Source organism: Mastigoproctus giganteus, chromosome 6 (assembly GCF_048544385.1).
Source record: "Mastigoproctus giganteus isolate SK-2022 chromosome 6, ASM4854438v1, whole genome shotgun sequence".
NCBI classification, from domain to species: Eukaryota; Metazoa; Arthropoda; class Arachnida; order Uropygi; family Thelyphonidae; genus Mastigoproctus; species Mastigoproctus giganteus.
Window position 1 is genome coordinate 130,631,957 of NC_143580.1, and position 22,058 is coordinate 130,654,014.

The 22,058-nt window shown below is 37.0% G+C and overlaps 1 protein-coding gene across 1 annotated transcript in view; it reads left to right on the forward strand.

The window, feature by feature from the left end:
- LOC150084581 (tubulin epsilon and delta complex protein 1-like) overlaps positions 1–22,058 on the forward strand; it is a 203,771-nt gene that overhangs the window by 82,940 nt on the left and 98,773 nt on the right. The window contains exon 4 of the mRNA XM_090376295.1: positions 6,879–7,019. Coding sequence (XP_090232421.1) covers positions 6,879–7,019 — 141 coding nt within the window. The remainder of the gene's footprint in view (positions 1–6,878; positions 7,020–22,058) is intronic.

Sequence of the window (22,058 nt, forward strand, 5' to 3'; positions counted from 1 at the left end):
TCAGGGACATAAATTCAAATTGAGGAAAGACAATTGTAGAATAAATTTGCATCTACATTTACACATGAGGAGTTATTCAGGGAGGGGAATACCAGAGGCGAATTAAACTCTGGCAGTGAGCTAAATGATTTATAATAACTGAGAGCAAAGTGGAGCAGAAACTTTTGAAGATAAACATAAGAAAGGTGCCTGGGGTGGATAGGATCTATCCAGTTATATTAAAGGAGGCATTAAAGGAAGTAAGCAAACCTTTAGCCATAATTATAAGAGCTTCCTTGGACTCAGGTGAGGTACCCATGGACTGGAGATGTGCAAATGTGACCCCAATTCACAAAGGAGGATCAAAGGGTGACACAAGTAATTACAGATATGTTAGTTTAACTTCTGTTCCAGGGAAATTAATGGAGGCACTGATCAAAGAAGCACTGTAGGATCATCTAGACAAGACTTCAGTTATAGTTCAGACACAGCATGGATTTGTTAAGGGGATGTCATGTCTGACCAATTTGATTGGATATTATATGGCCACAAAGAAACTGAATGCAAAGAATAATTATGATATCATATACCGGCCTTCATAGCCGAGTGGTCAGGAGTGGGAGTGCAGTAGCACACACTCTTTGAGTAGACCGGAGTTCAAGCCCCTGACTGCTATATATGGTCGATCTGCCAACCCGCACCGGACCAGCGTGGCAGATTATGGTCCAATTCCCTCAGCATGAATTGTTGAGGAGGCTTCCATCCTGCAGTGGTTTGATAAAGGCTGCAGTTTACTTTTTTTTTTTTTTTTTACCTATACTTGGATCTTCGGAAGGCTTTTGATACTGTTGCATATCTAAGACTGCTGTACAAATTGGAGCAGTATGGCATTGGGGGCAATTTGCTGCTTGTATAAAGGAATGGTTAAGTGGGAGAAACAGAGTGGTAATCAATGGACGGTGCTCTTTGTGGACTAATGTTATTAGTGGAGTTCCCCAGGGTTCAGTGTTGGGTCCATTGTTGTTTTCTGTATTTATTAATGATATTGATGGAGGTATATCAGGCTTAATGTCTAAGTTTGCAGACGATACAAAGTTGGCAGGGTTATTAATGACACTAATGACAGTATGCTACTGTTGCTGTAGTGTACTGACACTATGACAGTACGTTACTACAGAATCTAGAAAAGTTGAGCAGATGGGCTGAGAGGTGGCAACTAAAGTTTAACATTGACAAATGTAAAGTACGGTGTATTGGTAGCAGTAACCCCAGAGTAATGTATCAACTGTGTGTTACAGGTCGACCATCACTAATCTGGCAGTGTTGGAACCTGTGGGGTGCTGGATTAGTGAGTTTTTCGGATCACCAGTGGTTATTTTAGCACATACATTTTACCCAACAGCTAACCACCACCTGCCTTTAACATGTTGCCTGCCAAGTTAGTTTAAGAAAAAAATTCCCCAGGGTCAAAAAAATTTAGGAAATAATTTGATTAGTAATTCTAAAATAAATATTGTAATGTTAGTGTTGTAATGTTATAATATTGTAATGTTAGTCTTTCGCTTAAAATATAAAAAAAAAAAAAAAGTCTTTTTTCTTATTTTTTTTATTTTACATATATGTGGCCGATGTGGCCACATACGTGTGTCGCTATTACGGCATACATATGAAGGTTGTTTGTGATTAGTTTATTACATGCGCAGTAAGCGCTGCAATAAAACTAATTACGATAAAACAAACTCTAAAACATCGCAATAAGTTTGTCAGTATTGTTAGAGGTTTTGTGAAAACAAGTTCGTTAGCACGCTGTATTATCCATCATATTGTATTGTGTTTTCCGCAAGTTTGTATAAGTGTGTTGTAACAAAAAAAAAAAAAAAATCTAAAAAGGAATGGCTAAAAGAAAATTACTAAGATAAGAGGAACTTAGAGAAAGTGCTGGAATTTACAATTAAGCAGAGTTAAACTTCTTGCAGACACACTGCTGTCGAGTTTTTTCAGAAGTTCAACTTTATCTGTTATGGACAATGTACTGTGTTTGCGCTTTACACCACTAGTGGCACTTCCTTTATGCATTGGAACCATGGCTGGGGCTGAATATGAGCAGGTTATAATAATAAATGTAGAAAAACAAGTGGGAATGGCTTGCCAGTGTTTACGAGTTCGTGCCAACAGCTGATGCTGCAACGAAAGCCGCCGAAACAGTAGCGGCAGGTCGGTGCGCCGATCCAGGAAATTTGAAATTACATTCGTAGAAATTATGTCTGAATTAGCAGTGGGCCCGGATTAGTGATGGTCGACCTGTACTACATTCAGGGTTTTGTAGAGAATGAAAGGACCTGGTGTAATTGTGCAGTCAGATATGAAGTTTTCTGAGCAGTGCAGATGTGCTGCAAGAAGTAGCTCATATTGTCTTGTCAATGATATATAGGAATTTTTCTATCAGGGATAAGGAGGTGATTGTCCCCTTGTATAAGGCAATGGTCAGGTCATACCTTGAGTACTGTATACAGGTCTGGAGGCCTCATTTCAAGAAGGATGTAGAGCTGCTCTTACAAAGAAAGGCTTAAGTTTTGCAAATTAGTGTCTGGAGACTAGGCACCAGCAAAGTGATCTGATAGAGGTATATAAAGCCTTGAATGGTTTGAGCATGCTCAATGCTGATGGGATTCTTCCTCTTGCTCAGAATAATCACCTGAGAGGGCATAAATTCAAATTGAGGAAAGACAGATGTGCGGAAATTTGCCTTTATCCAGCGGATATTTTGTTGGTGGAACAGACTTTCATCTGTTGTAGAAGTGGAAATAACTAGACAAACAAGGCAGAACTAGACAAACATTTGGAGCGAATGGATGGGTGAAATTGGAAGTTTTTTTTTTGTTTTTTTTTTGGGGGGGGATACTGTATAAGCTTGTTTTCTTGCATCATAAGACTTTACTAATGCTAATAGATGTGTGGAATTTTACCTTTAGCAGCAGGTGTTTGATAGTTGGAACAAACTTCCATCTACCAAAACAGATAAGTTTGTTCCAACTATCAAACTTCCATCTGTTCCAACAGATGGAAGTTTGTTAGTTGGAAGCTCTACTACTGTTGTAGTAGAGGTACAAATTTTAGATGTGTAAATTTCTGCACATCTAATGCTAATAGATGTGTGGAAATTTACCTTTAACAGCAGGTTTTTGATAGTTGGAATAAACTTCCATCTGTTGTAGTGGAGGTCAAGAACTTAAATAAGTTCAGTGCAGAACTAAAACATTTGGAGTGAATGGATGGAGATCGTTCAGTGAGATGAAATGGGAAGGGTTTTTTGGCTGATGCTATATAAGCTTGCTTTCTTGCATCATGTGCCTCTACTAATGTTACCTACATATGTGAGCATGGGGAAAGGAAATAATTTGCATTTTCTTATCTAGTCTTTTTTTTTTTTTTTTTCCTCCCCTTTTTGGCCAGTGCAGCAAAAGCCTGTGGCTTCCTTGCACTATATGACTATTACCACAGTTACTGAAGATGTCTGTTATCTGGATGATTTTACCCTTGTGAACCTGGCCTTTGCATAATTTCAGGCCCTCAGGATGAAGCCTTTCAGTATACCTATTTTTGTATTTAATTTATTGTTTGATAATGCAAACAGAGGAGAGATCCAGTGTCAGTAGGTTTTCTGTAAATAGAGAGAGAGAGAGAGAGAGAGAGAGAGAGAGAGAGATATGTAGTTTTGAAAATTTTTTTTTAACAATGACTCCACATACAGAGACAAATGTTAAAGTCTGGGTATCCTCTTATGTTGGTAAAAAATTCACTTTATTATTCCCCATCTGGGCTGCTAAAAAATGCAGTAACACATAGGGAAAATGAGCTCCAATAGCAAGAATGGAGTGTACTGACTTTTACATGTAAAATAGCTCCCATTAAAAGAAAAAAGTTGCATACTGTTTAGAAATTTTTTAGCAATGATCCCACCTACAGAAACAAATGTCAAAAGCCAGGTGTCCTCTTATGCCATTGGCAAAAAATGATATGTAACTTAATCATTGCCAAATCTGGGCTGCAAAAGAATCCCATGAAACATGGGATTCTTTTGCAGCCCAGATTCAAAAGAATCCCATGAAACATGGCTGTAACACATGCAGACAGTGAACTAGCTCTGATGGCTTGAATTTGCATGAGCTGTAGCAGTGCTCAGAGGTCACTGAGGGAAATACAGCTGTAGCAGATACAGCAGGAGGATGGATTCTGATGGGAGATAAAATTCAGTTCCACTCAGAAATTTACATTTGCTGAATGTAATAAGCTTTAGTAAATAAAAAGAAATGTCATTTATGGAATAATCATGCCAACTTACATGGGAATTTTTTAACAGTGACCCTGCATACAGAAATAGAAGTTAAATGCTAGATATCTTTTTATGCCTTTATTTAAAAATAAGTGCTGAAATTGCTAAAATGGACGAGTGGACACACTTATGTCCTAACTGATCTGAATAGGCCACTGTTCTTACTTCCAACTCTGAAGGGGTCAAATGTGCAACTTACCCAGATGTTCTTATGTTGTACTATGACATGTAAAGAAATCATAAAAAAAATACAATAAAATGTAGCTACCACTTTAGTGATTTTGCATAGAATGACCCATGTTAAAAGGAAAACTGTAGTCATTATCAATCCACTGCAGGATGGAAGCCTCATCAATGATTGACATTGAGGGAAATGGACCATAATCTGCCACGCTGGTCTGGTGCGGGTTGGCAGATCGACTGTATTTAGGATTCAGGGACTTGACCCCAGTCTACTCAAAGAGCTTATGCTATTGCACTCCTGCTCCTGATCATTCGGTCAGTGACTCCTGGATGACACATGAGAGTTTGAAATTGGACAGGTGAGCATAACAACAAAAGTCACTGTAATAATAGACAAGTAGGTGTAGGAAAACTAACTTACCAATGCATTTAGTAGTATCGCTTATTTGGTTTTCAAACTAGAATACAGTAGTGTATTTTCACAAATTTTCTAATGAAATTTTTTTTTTTTTTTTTAGAAAGGGGCCGCATCACAACTTGAACTACATAAACATTTTAAGCACCAGGTGAGGTTCTGAGAGAGAGAGAGAGGGAGGGAGGGAAAAAAACAAAACAAAAACATTTTTCTTTCTCTCCCTTCATGGGATTTGAATTTTGTCAGAGTAGTATCATTGACTTTGAACTTTGATGGCACAGTTTATATTATATCTGCTGTGGTAGATCAGGTTGTTAGTATTTCCTACACTCTTGCATATCAGTAGCACTGATAGTTGTGCTATTGGAAATCACTTTGCCAACTTCAGCATGCTGTCTGACCCAGTGACATATTTAAGCATAGAAATACACCTAGAGCCCCCAATATTCAAGGCCCTCAGAATTTGAAATGTTTTTCAAAAGTTTAATAACATACAGCAATAGTAAAAAAAAAAAAAAAAAAAAATTATCGTGAATACTCCAGTGTAAGTCAAGTAAGTTTGGACATTTTAAAAATCAAAAAGTATGGGATTATCTTATTTATGAGTCAGGTCACCTTTCTAAGTACAGAGAAAATTTTATGTTAACAACTTAAAATAATTTTTTTAATGTTATTGGAAAAAAATTATCTTGTTCTTAGTTCTTTAGAAAGTGAGTGTGAGGCATAGATTAGTGCACATCTAGTTGCTACTAATTTTTATTGCCAAGTGTTTTGTATAACAAATACATGCATTTATTTTTCAACTTTTATAGTGCCTACACTTGTCTTTTTACAGTAATTGGAAATTGATATTAAAGTTCTTTCGTTTTAATCAGAAATACAGTTGATAGGTACTGGTAATCACGTAAAAACCAATTTTATTAATTCTTTCATAAAAAGTGGATGTATGGCTGAAATAAATTGAAAATAAGTGCATATGAAGCAGCCTTTAAATTGAAATACTTATTTTAGTAGAGGTCACAAAAAGATACTACAAAAAAATGCTACTTATCACTTACTTTAGTCATTTAATATTAAGGTAAGTGATATACACTGATTTTATACAACACATTAATAAAAATATTCAATTCATTGTTGAAAAAAAAAAAAGGATCAAATAGATCTGCACTTGATTATGTTGAAATGGTTTGGTTATGCTGAAATGTACAAAATTGGGCAGTGTTGGCAATGTCCCCAGTGCATATTTTCTGATACTGACTTATATGTGGGTACATTTTCTGACTTCTTGAGGCCCAAAACTAATGGGTTGACTTATACTCATGTATCTATAGCAATATAGTGTATGCCATATTCAACAGTCATTATGTCATTAAAACATGTCCCCCCCCCCACTTGTCGTGATTTTATGGAAATCAAATCTGAATTGCCAACATAACATGAAGGCAATTTAAGAAATGCAATATAGGGGCCCAAAATCCTGTAGTGCTTTATAGTCCAAAGTGATCTAAACAGGCCATTATTCTGATCTGTATCTCAGAAGGGGTCAAATGTGCAACTTACCCAAATGTTCTTTAAAGTTAATTCATGTTATACCATGATGTGGAAAGAAATCATAAAAAAATTAAAATAAAAAACAACTCTTTAGTAATTTCACATGGAACGACCTATATGAACAAGTTACACTGTTGTCAGTTGTAAAGATAAACGGCTTATTTTAAGAGTGTGTATCTGAAATTATAATCTGAATATAATCAGATCTCAAAATTTTTATTACAATCTTATTTTGTAATGTTATTTATACAGATATTACATTTATTTATGAATTGAATGTTTACTTGTTCTTATGAACTTTGTAAGCTCTTTGTAAGGATAGGGATAATGTTCTTGGGACATAAATGCATTGAGTGAATTTTAAAAAAATGTATAAAATTTTCCATTTTGAACTTATAAGCATTTTAATACTTGCAGAAACTGCATAGCAAAATAACTTCATTTTCCAGTTCAAATTCAGATGAGGCTCAGCAGTTAATGTGGTCTTTTGGACATCTGAAGTTTTCTCTGAAAGCCTTGCTTTCTCTTCAGCTTAGAAGGCTTAAGTTGCAAGACGATGTAAGCACCATTTTTATATGTATGGCATTATGTATTTAATCTAATTCTCAGTTGAGTATTATAAATGATTTGATATACTTTCATGCTAGCCTTAAATTATTCAGTAAGTAAATTTAAAGACATTATGGTTTGGCTAAGGTAAAGAAAGCCAACACGAGAACCAACAGAAACTTTGGGAAAACTTACTGGGAAAAATCATTTCTCGTTATCGCAGTTTCTCCCTGCATTCTCGTTAAACAGATGGTGCGTGTTATTGGTAGTGGCAATAGAAATTGATAACAATGTATTGATTAGTTTTTTCTCATTATTACAAGCAGATTATTGGAGTTTGAGTGTAATTCCTTCACGGCTGAATTTTATTTACGGATACACCCTCCAGACTGCCTCAGTCTAAGGGTGTTTATCCCCCCCTTTCCTGCTGTTTTAACCTGATATGAAAACAACTTCACAGATGGTGTGTGTTATTGGTAGCGGCAGTAAAAGTCATTTTTAGTCATTTTGGGGATCATCTTTTATTGCCAAGTCAACCATTCCCAAGGTTGTCTGAAACAGTCTGTAAATTGAAATGCAAATATATTGTACTCTTAATTGATCCAAGAACATAGTGGATGTGCAATTGGCAACCCCACTGCAATTTCCAGCACTCTGTTCAAAACATTTGCTACAGTGTCTGCAAAAATATTGTATTTCCCAAAGTTTCCTGCTCAGAAGAAGAAACTTGAAACAAAAATTGAAGCTGTCTTCTAACAGCTCTGAGATTTACAACTGGCTGTTCCTTCAGCAAGAACTTAAAACAGCATTCTCACTTTCACAGGCAAGAGCTGTTGGTTAATGGCATTCATTTTGACATGAATAAACAAACATCTTTCATCAGAATATATGGATCACTTGCTCTGTCTCTACAACAGAATCCATCTTGAAGAGCAGTTTCAAAAATCTTAGTATAAGGCAGTCATGCTAGTCTTTCCCAAACCAGGAAAGGAGCAAAAATCTCAAGCAGCTATTGCCCTGTAGCTCTGACCAGCTGCTTGTGTAAGATCCTGAAAAAGGTTCCTCAATGCCTGCCTTATGTGGTGTCTGGAAGCAAATGACTTCCTATACAGGTTGCAGTATAGATTCTGGAGGAACAGATCAACCCTTGACTATTTAATTTGACTGGAAAAAATCTATCTGAGAAGATACTTTCCTCAAATGTGAGCACTAAGTGTTTTCTTTGATATACAGGTGACCCCCCCCCCCCCGCTTAACGCTGATTATTTGTTCCGGAAAATCAGAGTGCTAAGTGAATCCGTTAAGTGAGCACCACATTTCCATAAGGTAACGTATGTATTTGTGAGTTGCGGTCGGTGCCATAGAATATTTCCTAATCAATAATAAACGGTAGTGAAAAGATGCACAAATGTCAGTCAAAATATTTAATATTCAAATATTTGTACGTATAAAATATTCTACATTACATATGTATATAACTATTTAAGTATCAAAATTCAACTTAAAATTCCAATTAAAATCATGAATTTAATTGATCTAAATTGATTTAATTTAATTGATGAATATAATCATGAAAAATGTGTCGATTTTGGATTGAACTTTGGCCCTCTTCCAAATAAACTAAAGGGGGTATTAATTTTAAATCCCCTGCATCATTACCACTCAACAATAAAGTCAACCAATCCTTCGCTGCTTTGAAACCTGGCATGTTTTTTTCTTCTTTCAATATGAAACTTCTTTTAGGCATTCGTTTCCACAAAAGTCCTGCTTCATCTATGTTAAAAACTTGTTGAAAAGTATAACACATAATACCCCTCTTCAATAACTTTAACAAGTTCTTTTTTGAAAGTTTCGGCTCCTTGATCTGCACTTGTGGCTTCTCCCTGGATTTTAAATCTATTCAACCAGCCCTTACCAGTTTTAAATGGTTCCACATTTTTTTTTTTTAGGTGAGTTTTTTTCGGATAATCATATTGGCTAATCTCTTTCTCTCTCTTTTTTTTTTTTTTTTTTTATAATATTTAACTTAACTGAATTCTGCATTGGATATTATCTTCAATAAAATTAGTTAGTCTTACCATTTCAATCCTAATAGCCGGCCTAGCCCTAGTTGCTTGCAATGGAACAGCTATCTTTCCCGCTGCTAAAATTAATTCTCTATTTTTTTTATAATTGTTCTTACAGTTAAACTTGCAAGTCCTAAATTATGGCATACATCTGCTTGTTGTTGACCGGAATCAATTTGCTTCAAAATGTCTAATTTAATTTTCAAATTCAGTCTTTTTCTTACTTTTATAGTCTTCGTGCTGTGCTCAGACGTTGCTTTTTCATTCTTATCGGCCATTATTAACTCTTCTAAAATGTAACTGCTTTGGTTGCATTAATTACGATACAATGTCTAATACTGTACTGAGTGATGATTAGACTTCGGATAAATGCATAAAACGCAAATATTACAAGCAATATACTTGATCATTTTTTAAAACGTTGATCTCGAAACTACGTAACAAGTCACTGTACTGCAATTAAATTAGCGTTCCAGAAAATTTCACTGAGTGTGGGAAAATTTTTCAAGTCGGCATGGGAAACGTTTTAATGCTGTTTTGCTATTCATTTTCAAGCTATCGACTACATCAAATGAAACTATTTTGTTAAATATGCCAGAAATGCAATCTGTAAAAGAGCATTATAGTGATCTGTGACAGCATTATAGTCAGATACGGGTTATAATATAAGAACAGAGTTATAGCGAATCAGCGTAAAGCGAACTGCATTATAACGGGGGCCTGGTGTATATATATATATATATAAAAAAATAAAATAAAATAACATTGTGATTAAAAAAAAATAATAACTTGGTTTGGAGACTTAGAATTTTAAAAGATGTACTTCTGTCTGTGTGGGTCATGTTGCAATTCTTTTATAATTAAATAATCTTCATACAAACTGGATTTTATGCAAAATGAACTTCATTTCAAGTTCATGTGGGCCTCTCTCTCTCTCTCTCTCTCTCTCTCTCTCTCTCTCTCTCTCTCTCTCTCTCTCTCTCTCTCTTTTGCTAAGAGGAAGGAGTTCCCAAAGGATCAGCCGTAAGTGCCATATTTTTTTTGCTATCAAATTTAATTCTATTACAGAACAACTTCCTCAAACTGTAAACAGTACCCGCTTTGTTGATGATTTCAGTATTTTTTATGCATTCGTGCAACATGAGGACTGTCAAAAGATAATTACAGCAAACTATTGACTACTTCAGCTCCCGGGTAGTAACTAATGGTTTCAGGTTCTCTGCTCTGATGACTGTTTGCATACATCTTTGTTGCAAATGGAACCTTCATCTGAAACCAGAAATAAATCTGTATTTATTAATGATATTGATGATGGTATATCAGGCTTAATGTCCAAGTTTGCAGACGATAGGAAGGTCGGCAGGGTTGTTACGCTGCTGCAGCAGGATCTAGAAAAGTTGAGGAGATGGGTTGAGAGGTGGCAACTGAAGTTTTAACATTGACAAATGTAAAGTACTGCATATGGACGGAGTAACCCCAGAGTAACGTATCAACTGTGTGGTACTACACTTGACAGTGGTAGAGAATGAATAGGACCTGGGGGTAATTGTGCAGGCAGATATGAAGTTTTCTGAGCAGTGCAGACATTCTGCAAGAGTAGCTCATGGTGTATTGTCAATGATATATAGGAATTTTTCTAGCAGGGATAAGGAAGTGATTATCCAATTATTAGTCTCTTGTGGCCTGATCATTGCCTTATATAAGGCATGATCAGACCACACCTTGAGTACTGTATACAGGTCTGGAGGCCTCATTTTAAGAAGGATGTAGAGCTGCTGGAATGAGTACAGAGAAGGGCAACAAAATTAGTGAATGGAACAAAGGGTTGCTCTTACAAATAAAAGCTTAAGTTTTGCAAATTACAGTGTCTGGAGACTAGGCACCTGCAAGGTGATCTGATTGAGGTGTATAAAGCCTTGAATGGTTTGAGTATGCTCAGTGCTGATGGAATAGATGTGTGGAAGTTTGCCTTTAGCTAGCGGGTGGTTGATTGCTGGAGCAAACTGCCATCTGTCATTATAGAAGTGGATAGCTTAAATAGATTTAAGGCAGAACTAGACAAACATTTGGAGCGAGTGGATGGATGAAATAAAAAGGTTTTTTTTTTTTTTTTTTTTGGCTGGTACTAAATAAGCTTTTTCTTGCATCATTTGCATTTAATGATGCTATTGCTAATGTTGTGCAGCCTCTGCCTGAATCCTCTAGTTAATCTATTAGTCTCTATACAATGTGTGGCTATTAAATAGCAGGACTGCACGTGCAGCCACTACGGCACAGCAGTTGACTTTGAATCTTTCCCTATTTGTGAGACAGGTTTTCATTTCCTTGTGTTTTTGTGGTTTGCTGGAAAAATGACAGACAAAAGAATGAAATAATGAATCAACCTCAGATTTTTAACAAAACTAAAAAAAAAAAAAAAAAACCCCACCAATTAAAAGTTGAGTTATTACATCAAGTTTACAGGGACGAGACTATGTCAAGAGCTGGTATGTTTGAATGGCATCAAAGGCTTTTGGCAGGAAGAGAGAATGTGGAAGACAGTGAACATCCAGACCATCTGTTATCCATAAAAACTACTGAAAATGTGGATTGGTTAAGTACATTCGTTAGAAGTGATCATTGTTTAAGCATTAGAATGGTTACATCAGAACTCAATATGTACAGAGAAACAGTTAGACAAATTTTAACTGAAAAGTTAGGCATGGGAAAAGTGTATGCCAAGGTGGTACCAAAAATTTTGAATGAAGGTCAAAGAATGAGAAGACTTCAAGTTTGAGAAGATGTTTTTTAAAAAATTGAAGATCTAGACTTTCTGACTACTGTAATTACTTGCAATGAAATTAATTAAAGTAGTCAGAAATAATAAAATACTGGAACAGTATGACCCAGTAACTAAAATACAGTCAATGCAATGGAAGACAAAACAATCACCCCAACCAAAAAATAGCAATGTCAAAATCAAAAATGAAAACCATGCTGCTTGTTTTATTCAATATTAAAGGAATTATTATGGTTGAGTATGTCCCATCAAATCAGACTGTCAGTCAAACTTACTGCATTGAAGTTCTGACTGATTAAAGGCTGTGTGAAAAAATATTCAAAGGAAGAGATTTGAATCATGGAAGGATGATTGGATGCTTCATCAAGATAATGTCTAGCACACGTTGCCACTGTCTGTTTGCCAGTTTTTGGCCAAAAAACAAAATTCCTGTGTGTGCACATGGAACCTACTCACTAGACCTAGCTTCTTGTGACTTTTTTCTCCTCCCTAAACTGAAAACTGTACTTAAGGGAACCCATTTTTACATATTTAATTTTGTAATACTGTATTTTTATGCAGAACAAGGTGGAAATTTCTGAAAAATTGGGTGCTGCGAAATTCTCTCATATTTGGACACTCAGGAAAAAAATAAGCTGAAGTGTTAATAGTGTTTAGAGAAGATAACTTCCAGAATTATTTCTGTGCTTGGAAGAAATATATGGGACAGTGTGTGCAAGCCCAAGGCAATTATTTTGAAGGGAATAACTTGTAAGGTATAAAATATTTGATTATATTTATTTCATTGCAACAGTTTCATTATTTAATAGCCACACCTCATGTCACCCTAAGCTAGCAGTTTTCTGACCCACCTAACACTTCCTTGATAGCAACAGCAAATATTCTTGCACCCTTATATTTAAATGTATCCCATCTCTGTAAAAATGGTCTTTCCTGTTAAGAAGCACAGCCCACACTGAAAAAAATTCTATCCCAATGAGCCTTGAATCGTCTCTTCAGGGCACAATTGATTGACAAGGCTCTCAGCGTGCACTCCCCTCTTTTGTGTCTGATCAGAATTGCTGACACTTTCAAACTTAATTCTAACTCTCAGTTTTTTCCAATATTACCCTGTGCTTTTTAAGTAAGCCTCAGATCTCCTACTCTTAGTATCATTAATGTACTCAATACTATCTTTCGTGCCTTAAAAGAGGATATCTGCTCTACAACTTCATTTTCATCTGCTCGTATTCCACCTGTCCTTCTTGCAAAATATATTTCCCATTTCCCTGATAATAGAATCACTGACAATAACTACCTATTGCAGGACTAGAACATTCTGCCTTGGGGGTTGCCACTGTGTTGCTTGATGCACAAGTGTAAGCTCCGGCATTGGGTTGGGCAGCTGAGAGCTTGATGGGCTCCCCATTTTAATTCCTTTGAGGGCATTCACCCTATTCTTTAAGTTCTCATAAATGCCTTTCAAAAAACTAAGTTTGTGCCCAATTTCCTCCATACTCTTTCTGCCAAACATAAATCTCCCTTGGTTGTATCATGCTGCATTCCAAAAAAGCTGCAAACATTGCACAAGCAGCACAATTTGTAAGGCTGTGATTTTTAGGAGACCCTTCCTCTTCAGTTCTCCTTCCAGCTGCAGTACTTCTAATATTTTGAGCCTGATGCTTTGGTGCACTAGTCTGAACACAATTTCTGTTTAAATTCAGTTTAATTTGAGAGAATACTACACTAAATGAATAGATACTCAAATGAAATAATATGTATTACACCAAGTCTACGTTATGTGTTGTGCTATGCTGTTATGTTCGTAGAGTTTTAAATTAGTTATTTCCTTACTAGAAATAAAATTTCTGAGCTAAAAAAATAAATAAATAAATAAAAGCCAATCTACAAGCTACTTATTTACCACCATTAAAACCCCAGAATTCCACTACCTGATACTACACTACTAGTTCTGTGATACAATGTTTGTGCCAAATCACAGATTTTTTTTTATCAATTGATTTTTTTTTTTTTTTTTTTTTTTAATTTCCCTTTTCTTGAATAGTCATTTAATTTTGTAATACTGTATTTTTATGCAAAACAAGGTGGAAATTTCTGAACAATTGGATGCTGGGGAATTTTCTCTCATATTTGAACTCACTATGACATAAGTCATAGTGATTTCAAAGTAATATATACATATAAAGTTAGGTAATGTAAAGTTAGATAATGTACATTTCTTTCCATTTCAGGCACGTTTGATTATCAAATAACAGGAGTTAAAACTTATATGTTGTACTTGAGTTATTTGCTAAAACCTCACCATGTGATGTAGCCACGAGATGCGGTTTGTTTATTGATTCTTTTTTGGGGGGGGGATGCATATGAGTTAACCTGTTGACATGATATTTGGTATGATGGTCTAAAATAATATTCTAAATACATTCTGAAGTTTTAATCATGCATTTAAAGAGACATTTTCTTTGTGGGTGATATGGATACCCATTGAGAAATAAACTATTCCAACATGATAATGTGTCATGTTAATGTTCTGAAGTCTTTTGCAGTTAACTCTAAAAGCTTCAAAAGAACCAACAGAACATTCTGAAAGTTTGGTATTGATATGACTCTCTCTTCTCAAGAAAATTTCCATATTCCAAACTAATATAGATTTCTGTAGAGGGTGGGGAACTGGGGTGGGTCATATTGAATTGGAATAAATCCAATGACTAAAGGAGCATATTCTGTAAACTTGGTATCAACCTGCCTTTTCCTTATATTGCAGTGTTCAAGCATCTGAAGCATACTTTGATTCATGTACAGGGATAACTCAAAATTATACATATATATATATATATATAAAAAAATGCCAGATTGGTCTGATTTTAATGCAAATATAAAATTTCTTGAAAATCTGCTGCAGAAGGGCATGATGAAGACAAAAAATGTTTAATGTGTATGCAAACCTGTTGGATATGTTGCAAACCAAAGGATGTAAGAAAACTATCTTAAAAGCAATAAAACATTAACTATCTCTTGAGGGACCAGCACATTTTAGTCTCTCATTGTCAGGGAGACGGGTAATATACTAGAGCAGCAAATCAATGACACAAAGTAGCAGGAGTGCTGTGGCTTGGAGGAGAACCAAGGAGGGTGGTTCTCCAATGCATCACATCCTCAAATGTGTGGCTTGTGAAATGTTTGCAGATCATTCTGGAACAGGACATGATCTAGCGAAGAAGGATGTCTTTGTGTATGCTAAGTGCAGAGAGTGTCAAGAATTTAGGCACCAACTCAGCATTCTGATGAGCCTTATGAGAATTGGAAGAGTCGGCTAAATGCCCTCGGAAATATTAGGTATGGATCCATCAAGCTCTCAGCTACTCAATTCAATGACAGCTACCCCTTGTGCATCAGGCTACACAGAAGCTATCTCCGAGTCAGAATGCGCTGGTCCCTCAGGAGATAGTTATTGTTTGGTGACTCCATTGTCGGGAAGACGGGTAATATATTTTGTAAAAAAGGATAGGTGGAATAGGACCAGGATATGTCTGCCGGGGAAAAAGTTGACATTATAGAGGAGATATAATATTTTAAGGGCACAAAGGGTTATATTGTTGTACACATTGCCACTAATGACATTAAGAGTAGATCTGCAGACTTACTTAACAATTATAGGTCAATGTTGAAAAAACTTTGTGAATTAGGGTTAAATTTGAAAGCGTCTGCAATTCTGCCCAGACACAATAGGAAGGAGTAGACGATAAGAGCCTTGTCAATCAATTTGGCCCTGCAGAGATTGTGCATGGCTCATGGGGTACAATTTTTCTCAGCACGGTCTGTGCTTGTTAACAGGAGAGACTGCTTCTACAGGGATGGGATACACTTAAATAGAAGCGGTGCAAGTTTATTTGCTGATGTTATTGAGGCAGTGTTAGGTTGGTCGAAAAACTGCTAGATTCATAGACTAAAAGATTAATAGTAGCTGCAGGTAGAGGTGCAAGTGATTCTTGCACTGCTTCTTTTAGAGTGGAGTGCAGGGTGCTGGGGTTTTCAGGGACTGGTGGGAGTCATCACAGAACAAATAAATACATGGCCTGTGTTAGGGTAACTAAGAATAAGAATAGGTGCATGTATACTTGCATGTACACCAATGCTAGGAGTTTAGTAAATAAATTTGATGAATTTGAGGTGCTAGTCAAGACATCAAAGGTGGATATTGTTGGGATATCAGAGACATGGTGTCACACTGATATAAACAGTGCAGAATTGGAATTTGGGGAATACAATGTGTACAGATAGGAAGGGAGGAGGGGTTGTGCTGTTAAGAAACACAGAATCTAAGGAAGTGCATCTAGTTGACAGTGCAATGTTGAGTCAGTTTGGTGTGATGTAAGCACTGGAAAAGCAAAAATGAAAGTAGGAGTGTGTTGTTATAGGCCGAATGAATCTGAAGGGTACAACGAACAGTTGTACAGAGAAATAGTGGGCCAGTAAATCAGATTGTCTAATAATGGAGGATATTGACTGGAACTTTTGAGTTATTCACTCACACATTAACAAGGGTTTTGTGGATTTATTGGATGATTGTTTTCTACAGCAACATGTTAGAGAAGCAACCAGAGAGAGTAATACTCTTGATCTGGTTATCAGCAGTGATTATTTTTGAATTTGCAGATAAAGGAAAACCACTGGGTGGCAGTGATCACAGTGTACTGATGTGGGATTTACTTAAAGATATTACTTCCATCAGGGGTAAAGGGAAGGGTTTTTGCTTCCATAAAGGAGACTACAGTGGTCTCAGACAGTTTTTAAATGGTATACATTTGGACCAACTGATGATGTTACCAGCATCAAATTCAAAATGGGAAGCGTTCAAGGAAGTAATTTGGGAAGTTACTAGGCTTTTCATACCGATTAAGAAATACTGTTCAAGGTTTAGGCCTAAATGGATGTCAGATGAACTAATGAGACTCATGGCAGAGAAGAAAAATGCATGGGATGCATATAAATTATCAGGCGACACAGAAGCCTATGATAGAAATAAGCTAGTGTGTAATCAAGTCACAAAGGAAGTAAGGCAGGTGAAGGCAGATTATGAGAAATCTTTGGCAAAGGATGCTAAGAAAAACAGCAAGGACTTCTTTAGTTATATAAACTCTCGAAGAATGGGGTTGAATCAGATTAGTCCACTTGATATCAATGGTTTGACTGTTGATGATCCTGCTCAGATAGCTGATAATCTGAATGAGTATTTTGCATCTACATTCACACATGAGAAGTTAATCAAGGAGGGGAATGCCAGAAGTTTATCAAACTCTAACAGTGAGCCAATTGATTTTGTATTAACTGAGAGCAAAGTGGAGGAGAAATTGTTGAAGTTAAACAAAAGAAAAGCACTTGGGGTTGATGGGATCTATCCAGTTATATTAAAGGAGGCGGCAAAGGAAGTAAGCAAACCCTTAGCTATAATTATGAGAGCATCCTTGGACTTGGGTTAAGTCCCAACAGATTGGAGATGTGCAAATGTATCCCCAATTCACAAAGGGGGAGTTAAGGATGACACTAGTAATTACAGACCAGTTGGTTTAACTTCTGTTTTGGGAAAAATAATGGAGTCACTGATTAAAAATGCATTGCAGGATCATCTAGACAAGACTGCAGCAGTAATTCAGACGCAGCATGGGTTTGTTAAGGGAAAGTCTTGTCTGACAAATTTGATTGGTTATTATGATGTGGTTACAAAGGAATTGGATATAGAAAATAATTTTGATATCATTTACTTGGATTTCAGGAAAGCTTTTGACACTGTTGCACATGGCGGACTACTGTACAAATTGGAGCAGTATGGTATTAAGGGTAAGTTGCTACAATAGATAAAAAAGGTGGTTGAGTGGGAGAAGACAGAGTGGTAATCAATGGACACTGCTTGTTGTAGACTAATGTTATTAGTGGAGTTTCCCAGGTTCGATGTTGGGCCAACTATTGTTTTATATATTTATCAATGATTTTGATTAAGGTATATCAGGCTTAATGTCGAAGTTTCCAGATGATACAAAGATTGCCATGGTTGTTAATGACAGTAATAGCAGCGTGCTATTGCAACAGGATCTATAAAATTTGGGCAGATTGGCTGTGAAGTGACAACTGAAGTTTAACATTGACAAATGCAAAGTACTGCATATAGGTAGAAGTAACCCCAGAGAAACATATCAACTGTATGGTACTACACTTATGGCGGTAGAAAATGAAAAGATTTGGGAGTAATTGTGCAGTCAGATATGAACTTTTCTGAGCAGTGCAGACAGTGTGCCAGAGTAGGTCATGGGGTATTGTCAGTGATATACAGCAGAGTTTCCAAAACTTTTTGAAACGTGGACCGGTGTTCACAGATTTTTTTTTTTTTTCATGGCCACCTATAGCTGTAAATGAAAGTATTTTCAATAATTATACTTGTAGTTTCAGGAAACAATGACACTACCATTAGGACATTTAACATACCAGTAATAATGCAATTAGTTATTCATTAACATCATTAGCATTAGCATTAGTAGAGGCATTTGATGCAAGAAAGCAAGCTTATGCAGCATCAGCCAAAAAAAAAAAAAAAAAACCCACTTCCACTTCACCCCTCTGTTCGTTCAAAATACCTGTCTAGCTGAGCCTTAAACTTATTTAGGCTATCAACCTCCACCACAAGGGATGGAAGTCTGTTCCACCAACCAACCACCCGCTGGCTAAAGGCAAATTTCTGCACGTCTATCCTACATCTGTCTTTCCTCAATTTGAATTTATGCCCTCTCAGGTGATTTTTCTGAGCTAGAGGAAGAATCCCATCAGCATTGAGCATGCTTAAACCATTCAAGGCTTTATACACCTCTATCAGATCACCTCGCTGGTGCCTAGTCTCCAGACACTGTAATTTGCAAAACTTAAGCCTTTCTTCGTAAGAGCACCCCTTTGTTCCATTCACTAATCTTGTTGCCCTTCTCTGTACTCGTTCCAGCAGCTCTACATCCTTCTTGAAATGAGGCCTCCAGACCTGTATACAGTACTCTAGGTGTGGCCTGACCATCGCCTTATACAATGGAATAATCACCTCCTTATCCCTGCTGGAAAAATTCCTGTATATCATTGACAATACTCCATGAGCTACTCTTGCAGCCCATCTGCACTGCTCAGAGAACTTCATATCTGCCTGCACAACCACCCCCAAGTCCCTTTCATTCTCTACCACTGTCAGTGTAGTACCACAGAGTTGATACGTTGCTCTGGGGTTGCTGTTTCCCATGTGTAGTACTTTACATTTGTCAATGTTAAACTTCATTTGCCACCTCTCAGCCCATCTGCTCAACCTTTCCAGATCCTGTTGCAGCAGCATAGTGTCAGTAGTGTCCTTGACAACCCTGCCAACCTTTGTATCGTCTGCAAACTTGGACATTAAGCCCGATATACCATCAATATCATTTATAAATACAGAAAACAATAATGGACCCAACACTGAGCCCTGAGGGACTCCACTAATAACATCAGTCCACGATGAGCAGTGTCCATTGATTACCACTCTCTGTCTTCTCCCCCTCAACCACCCCTTTATCCATAGCAGCAATTTGCCTCCAATGTCACACTGCTCCAATTTGTGTAGCAGTCTTCCATGTGCAACAGTATCAAAAGCCTTTCTAAGATCCAAGTATATAATATCAAAGTTATTCCCTGCATCCAGTTCTTTTGTGACTGCATCATAGTATCCAATCAAGTTGGTCAGGCAAGACTTCCCCTTAACAAAACCATGCTGTGTCTGAGCTATAACTGAAGTCTTGTCTAAATGATCCTGCAGTGCTTCTTTAACCAGTGCCTCCATTAATTTTCCTGGAACAGAAGTTAAGCTCACAGGTCTATAATTACTTGTGTCAGCCTTTGATCCTCCTTTGTGAATTGGGGTCACATTTGCACATTTCCAGTCTATGGGTACCTCCCCTGAGTCCAAGGAAGCTCTCATAATTATGGCTAAGGGTTTGCTTACTTCCTTTGCTGCCTCCTTTAATATAACTGGATAGATCCCATCCACCCCGGGTGCCTTTCTTGTGTTTATCTTCAACAGTTTCTCCTCCACTTTACTCCCAGTTATTTCAAGATTCTGTAGATTACTGCTAGAGTTGAATACACCTCTGGCATTCCCCTCGCTGAATAACTCCTCATGTGTGAATGTCGATGCAAAATATTCATTTAGTTTGTTAGCTACCTGAGCAGGATCATCAACAGTTGACCCATCAATATCAAGTGGACCAATCTGATTCATCCCCTTCCTTCTAGAGTTTACATAAGTAAAGAACTCTTTGCTGTTTTTCTTTGCATCCCTTGCCAAGGATTTCTCATAATCTGCCTTCGCCTGCCTAACCTCCTTTGTAACTTGGTTGCATATCAACTTGTATCTATCATAGGCTTCTGTGTCATGTGTTAATTTGTATGTATCCCATGCATTTTTCTTCTCTGCCATATGCCTCATTAGTTCATCTGACATCCATTTTGGCCTAAACCTTGAACAATATTTCTTAGTTGGTATGTAAAGCCTAGTAGCTTCCAAGATAAGTTCTTTGAATGCTTCCCATTTTGAATTTGCTGTTGGTAACATCATCAGTTGGTCCCACTGTATAGAATTTAAACACTGTCTCAGTCCATTGTAGTCGCCTTTACGGAAGCAATAACCCTTTCCTTTACCCCTAATGGTAGTTACCTCTTTGAGTAAATCCCACTTCAGCACACTGTGATCACTGCCACCTAGTGGTTCATTTATCTGCAGATTCTTAATGCATGAAGAATCACTGCTGATAATCAAATCAAGAGTATTACTCCCTCTAGTTGCCTTCTGAACATGCTGATGTAGAAAACAATCATCCAATAAATCCACAAAAGTCCTGTGTGTGAGTAACCAGCCCCCAAATTCCAGTCAATATCTGTGAAATTAAAATCTCCCATTATAAGACACTCTGATTTACTGGCCCACTCTATTTCCCTGTACAGTTCCTTATTATACTCATCAGAGTCATTAGGCCTATAGCACACTCCTACTCTCAATTTTGATCTCCCAATGTTTATGTCACACCAAACTGACTCCACACTGCACTGTCCAGCGATGTCGACTGGCTTCACTTCCTTGGTTTTTATGTGTTTCTTAACTAATAGCATAACCCCTCCTCCCTTCCTATCCTGTCTATCCTTTCTGTAGACGTTGTACTCCCCAAATTGCAGTTCTGCATCCCTTATATCTGTGTGACACCACGTCTCTGATATCCCATATCCCAACAATATCTGCCTTCGATGTTTTGAGCAATACCTCAAATTCATCAAATTTATTTACTAAACTCCTAGCATTGGTGTACACGCAAGTATACCTGCACCTGTTTCTATTCTTAGCTACCCTAACACAACCCATGTGTTTACTTGTACCGCAATGGCTCCCAGCAGTCTCTGAAATACCATGCATCTTGTTTTTCAGGCTTCTGCTCATTCTAATAGAAGCAGTGCAAGAATCTCTTTCACCTCTGCCAGTGGCTACTGTCAATCTATCGGTCTTTGTCTCCCCCCAAGCTAGCAGTTTTCCGACCCACCTAACACTGCCTCGATAGCATCAGCAAATATTCTTGCACCCTTTCTATTTAAGTGTATCCCATCCCTGTAGAAGCAATCTCTCCTGTTAACAAGTACAGTCCAGGCTGAAAAAAATTCTACCCCTTGAGCCTTGCACAATCTTTCCAGGGCCGAATTGATCGACAAGGCTCTCATCATATACTCCCTCCTATATTAAAAGATAGGTAATTCATTTCTTTGTTTATTATCAAAAGTTTACATAAAATTAACATATTTTTGAGTCTGTTTTTGGGCAAATAAATATTTATTTAAGGAGTATTTTGAGTATAACTTGGTATTTGGTATTTTATTACATTTTCATTTCTTCAGAAAATTTTCTTATAGTTTTATGTAAGTATATTTCAAATAAGTTGTTCACGGACAAACTTTGAGAAATCCTGATATACAGGAATTTTGCTAGTAGGGAAAAGGTGACTATCCCTTTGTATAAGGCAATGGTCAAAGCCATGCCTTGAGTACTGCGTACCAGTCTGGAAGCCTCATTTTAGGAAGCATCAGCCAAAAGTTGCTTGAACAAGTACAGAGAAGAGCAACAAGATTGATGAGGGGAATGAAAGGGGGTGTTACCAAGAAAGG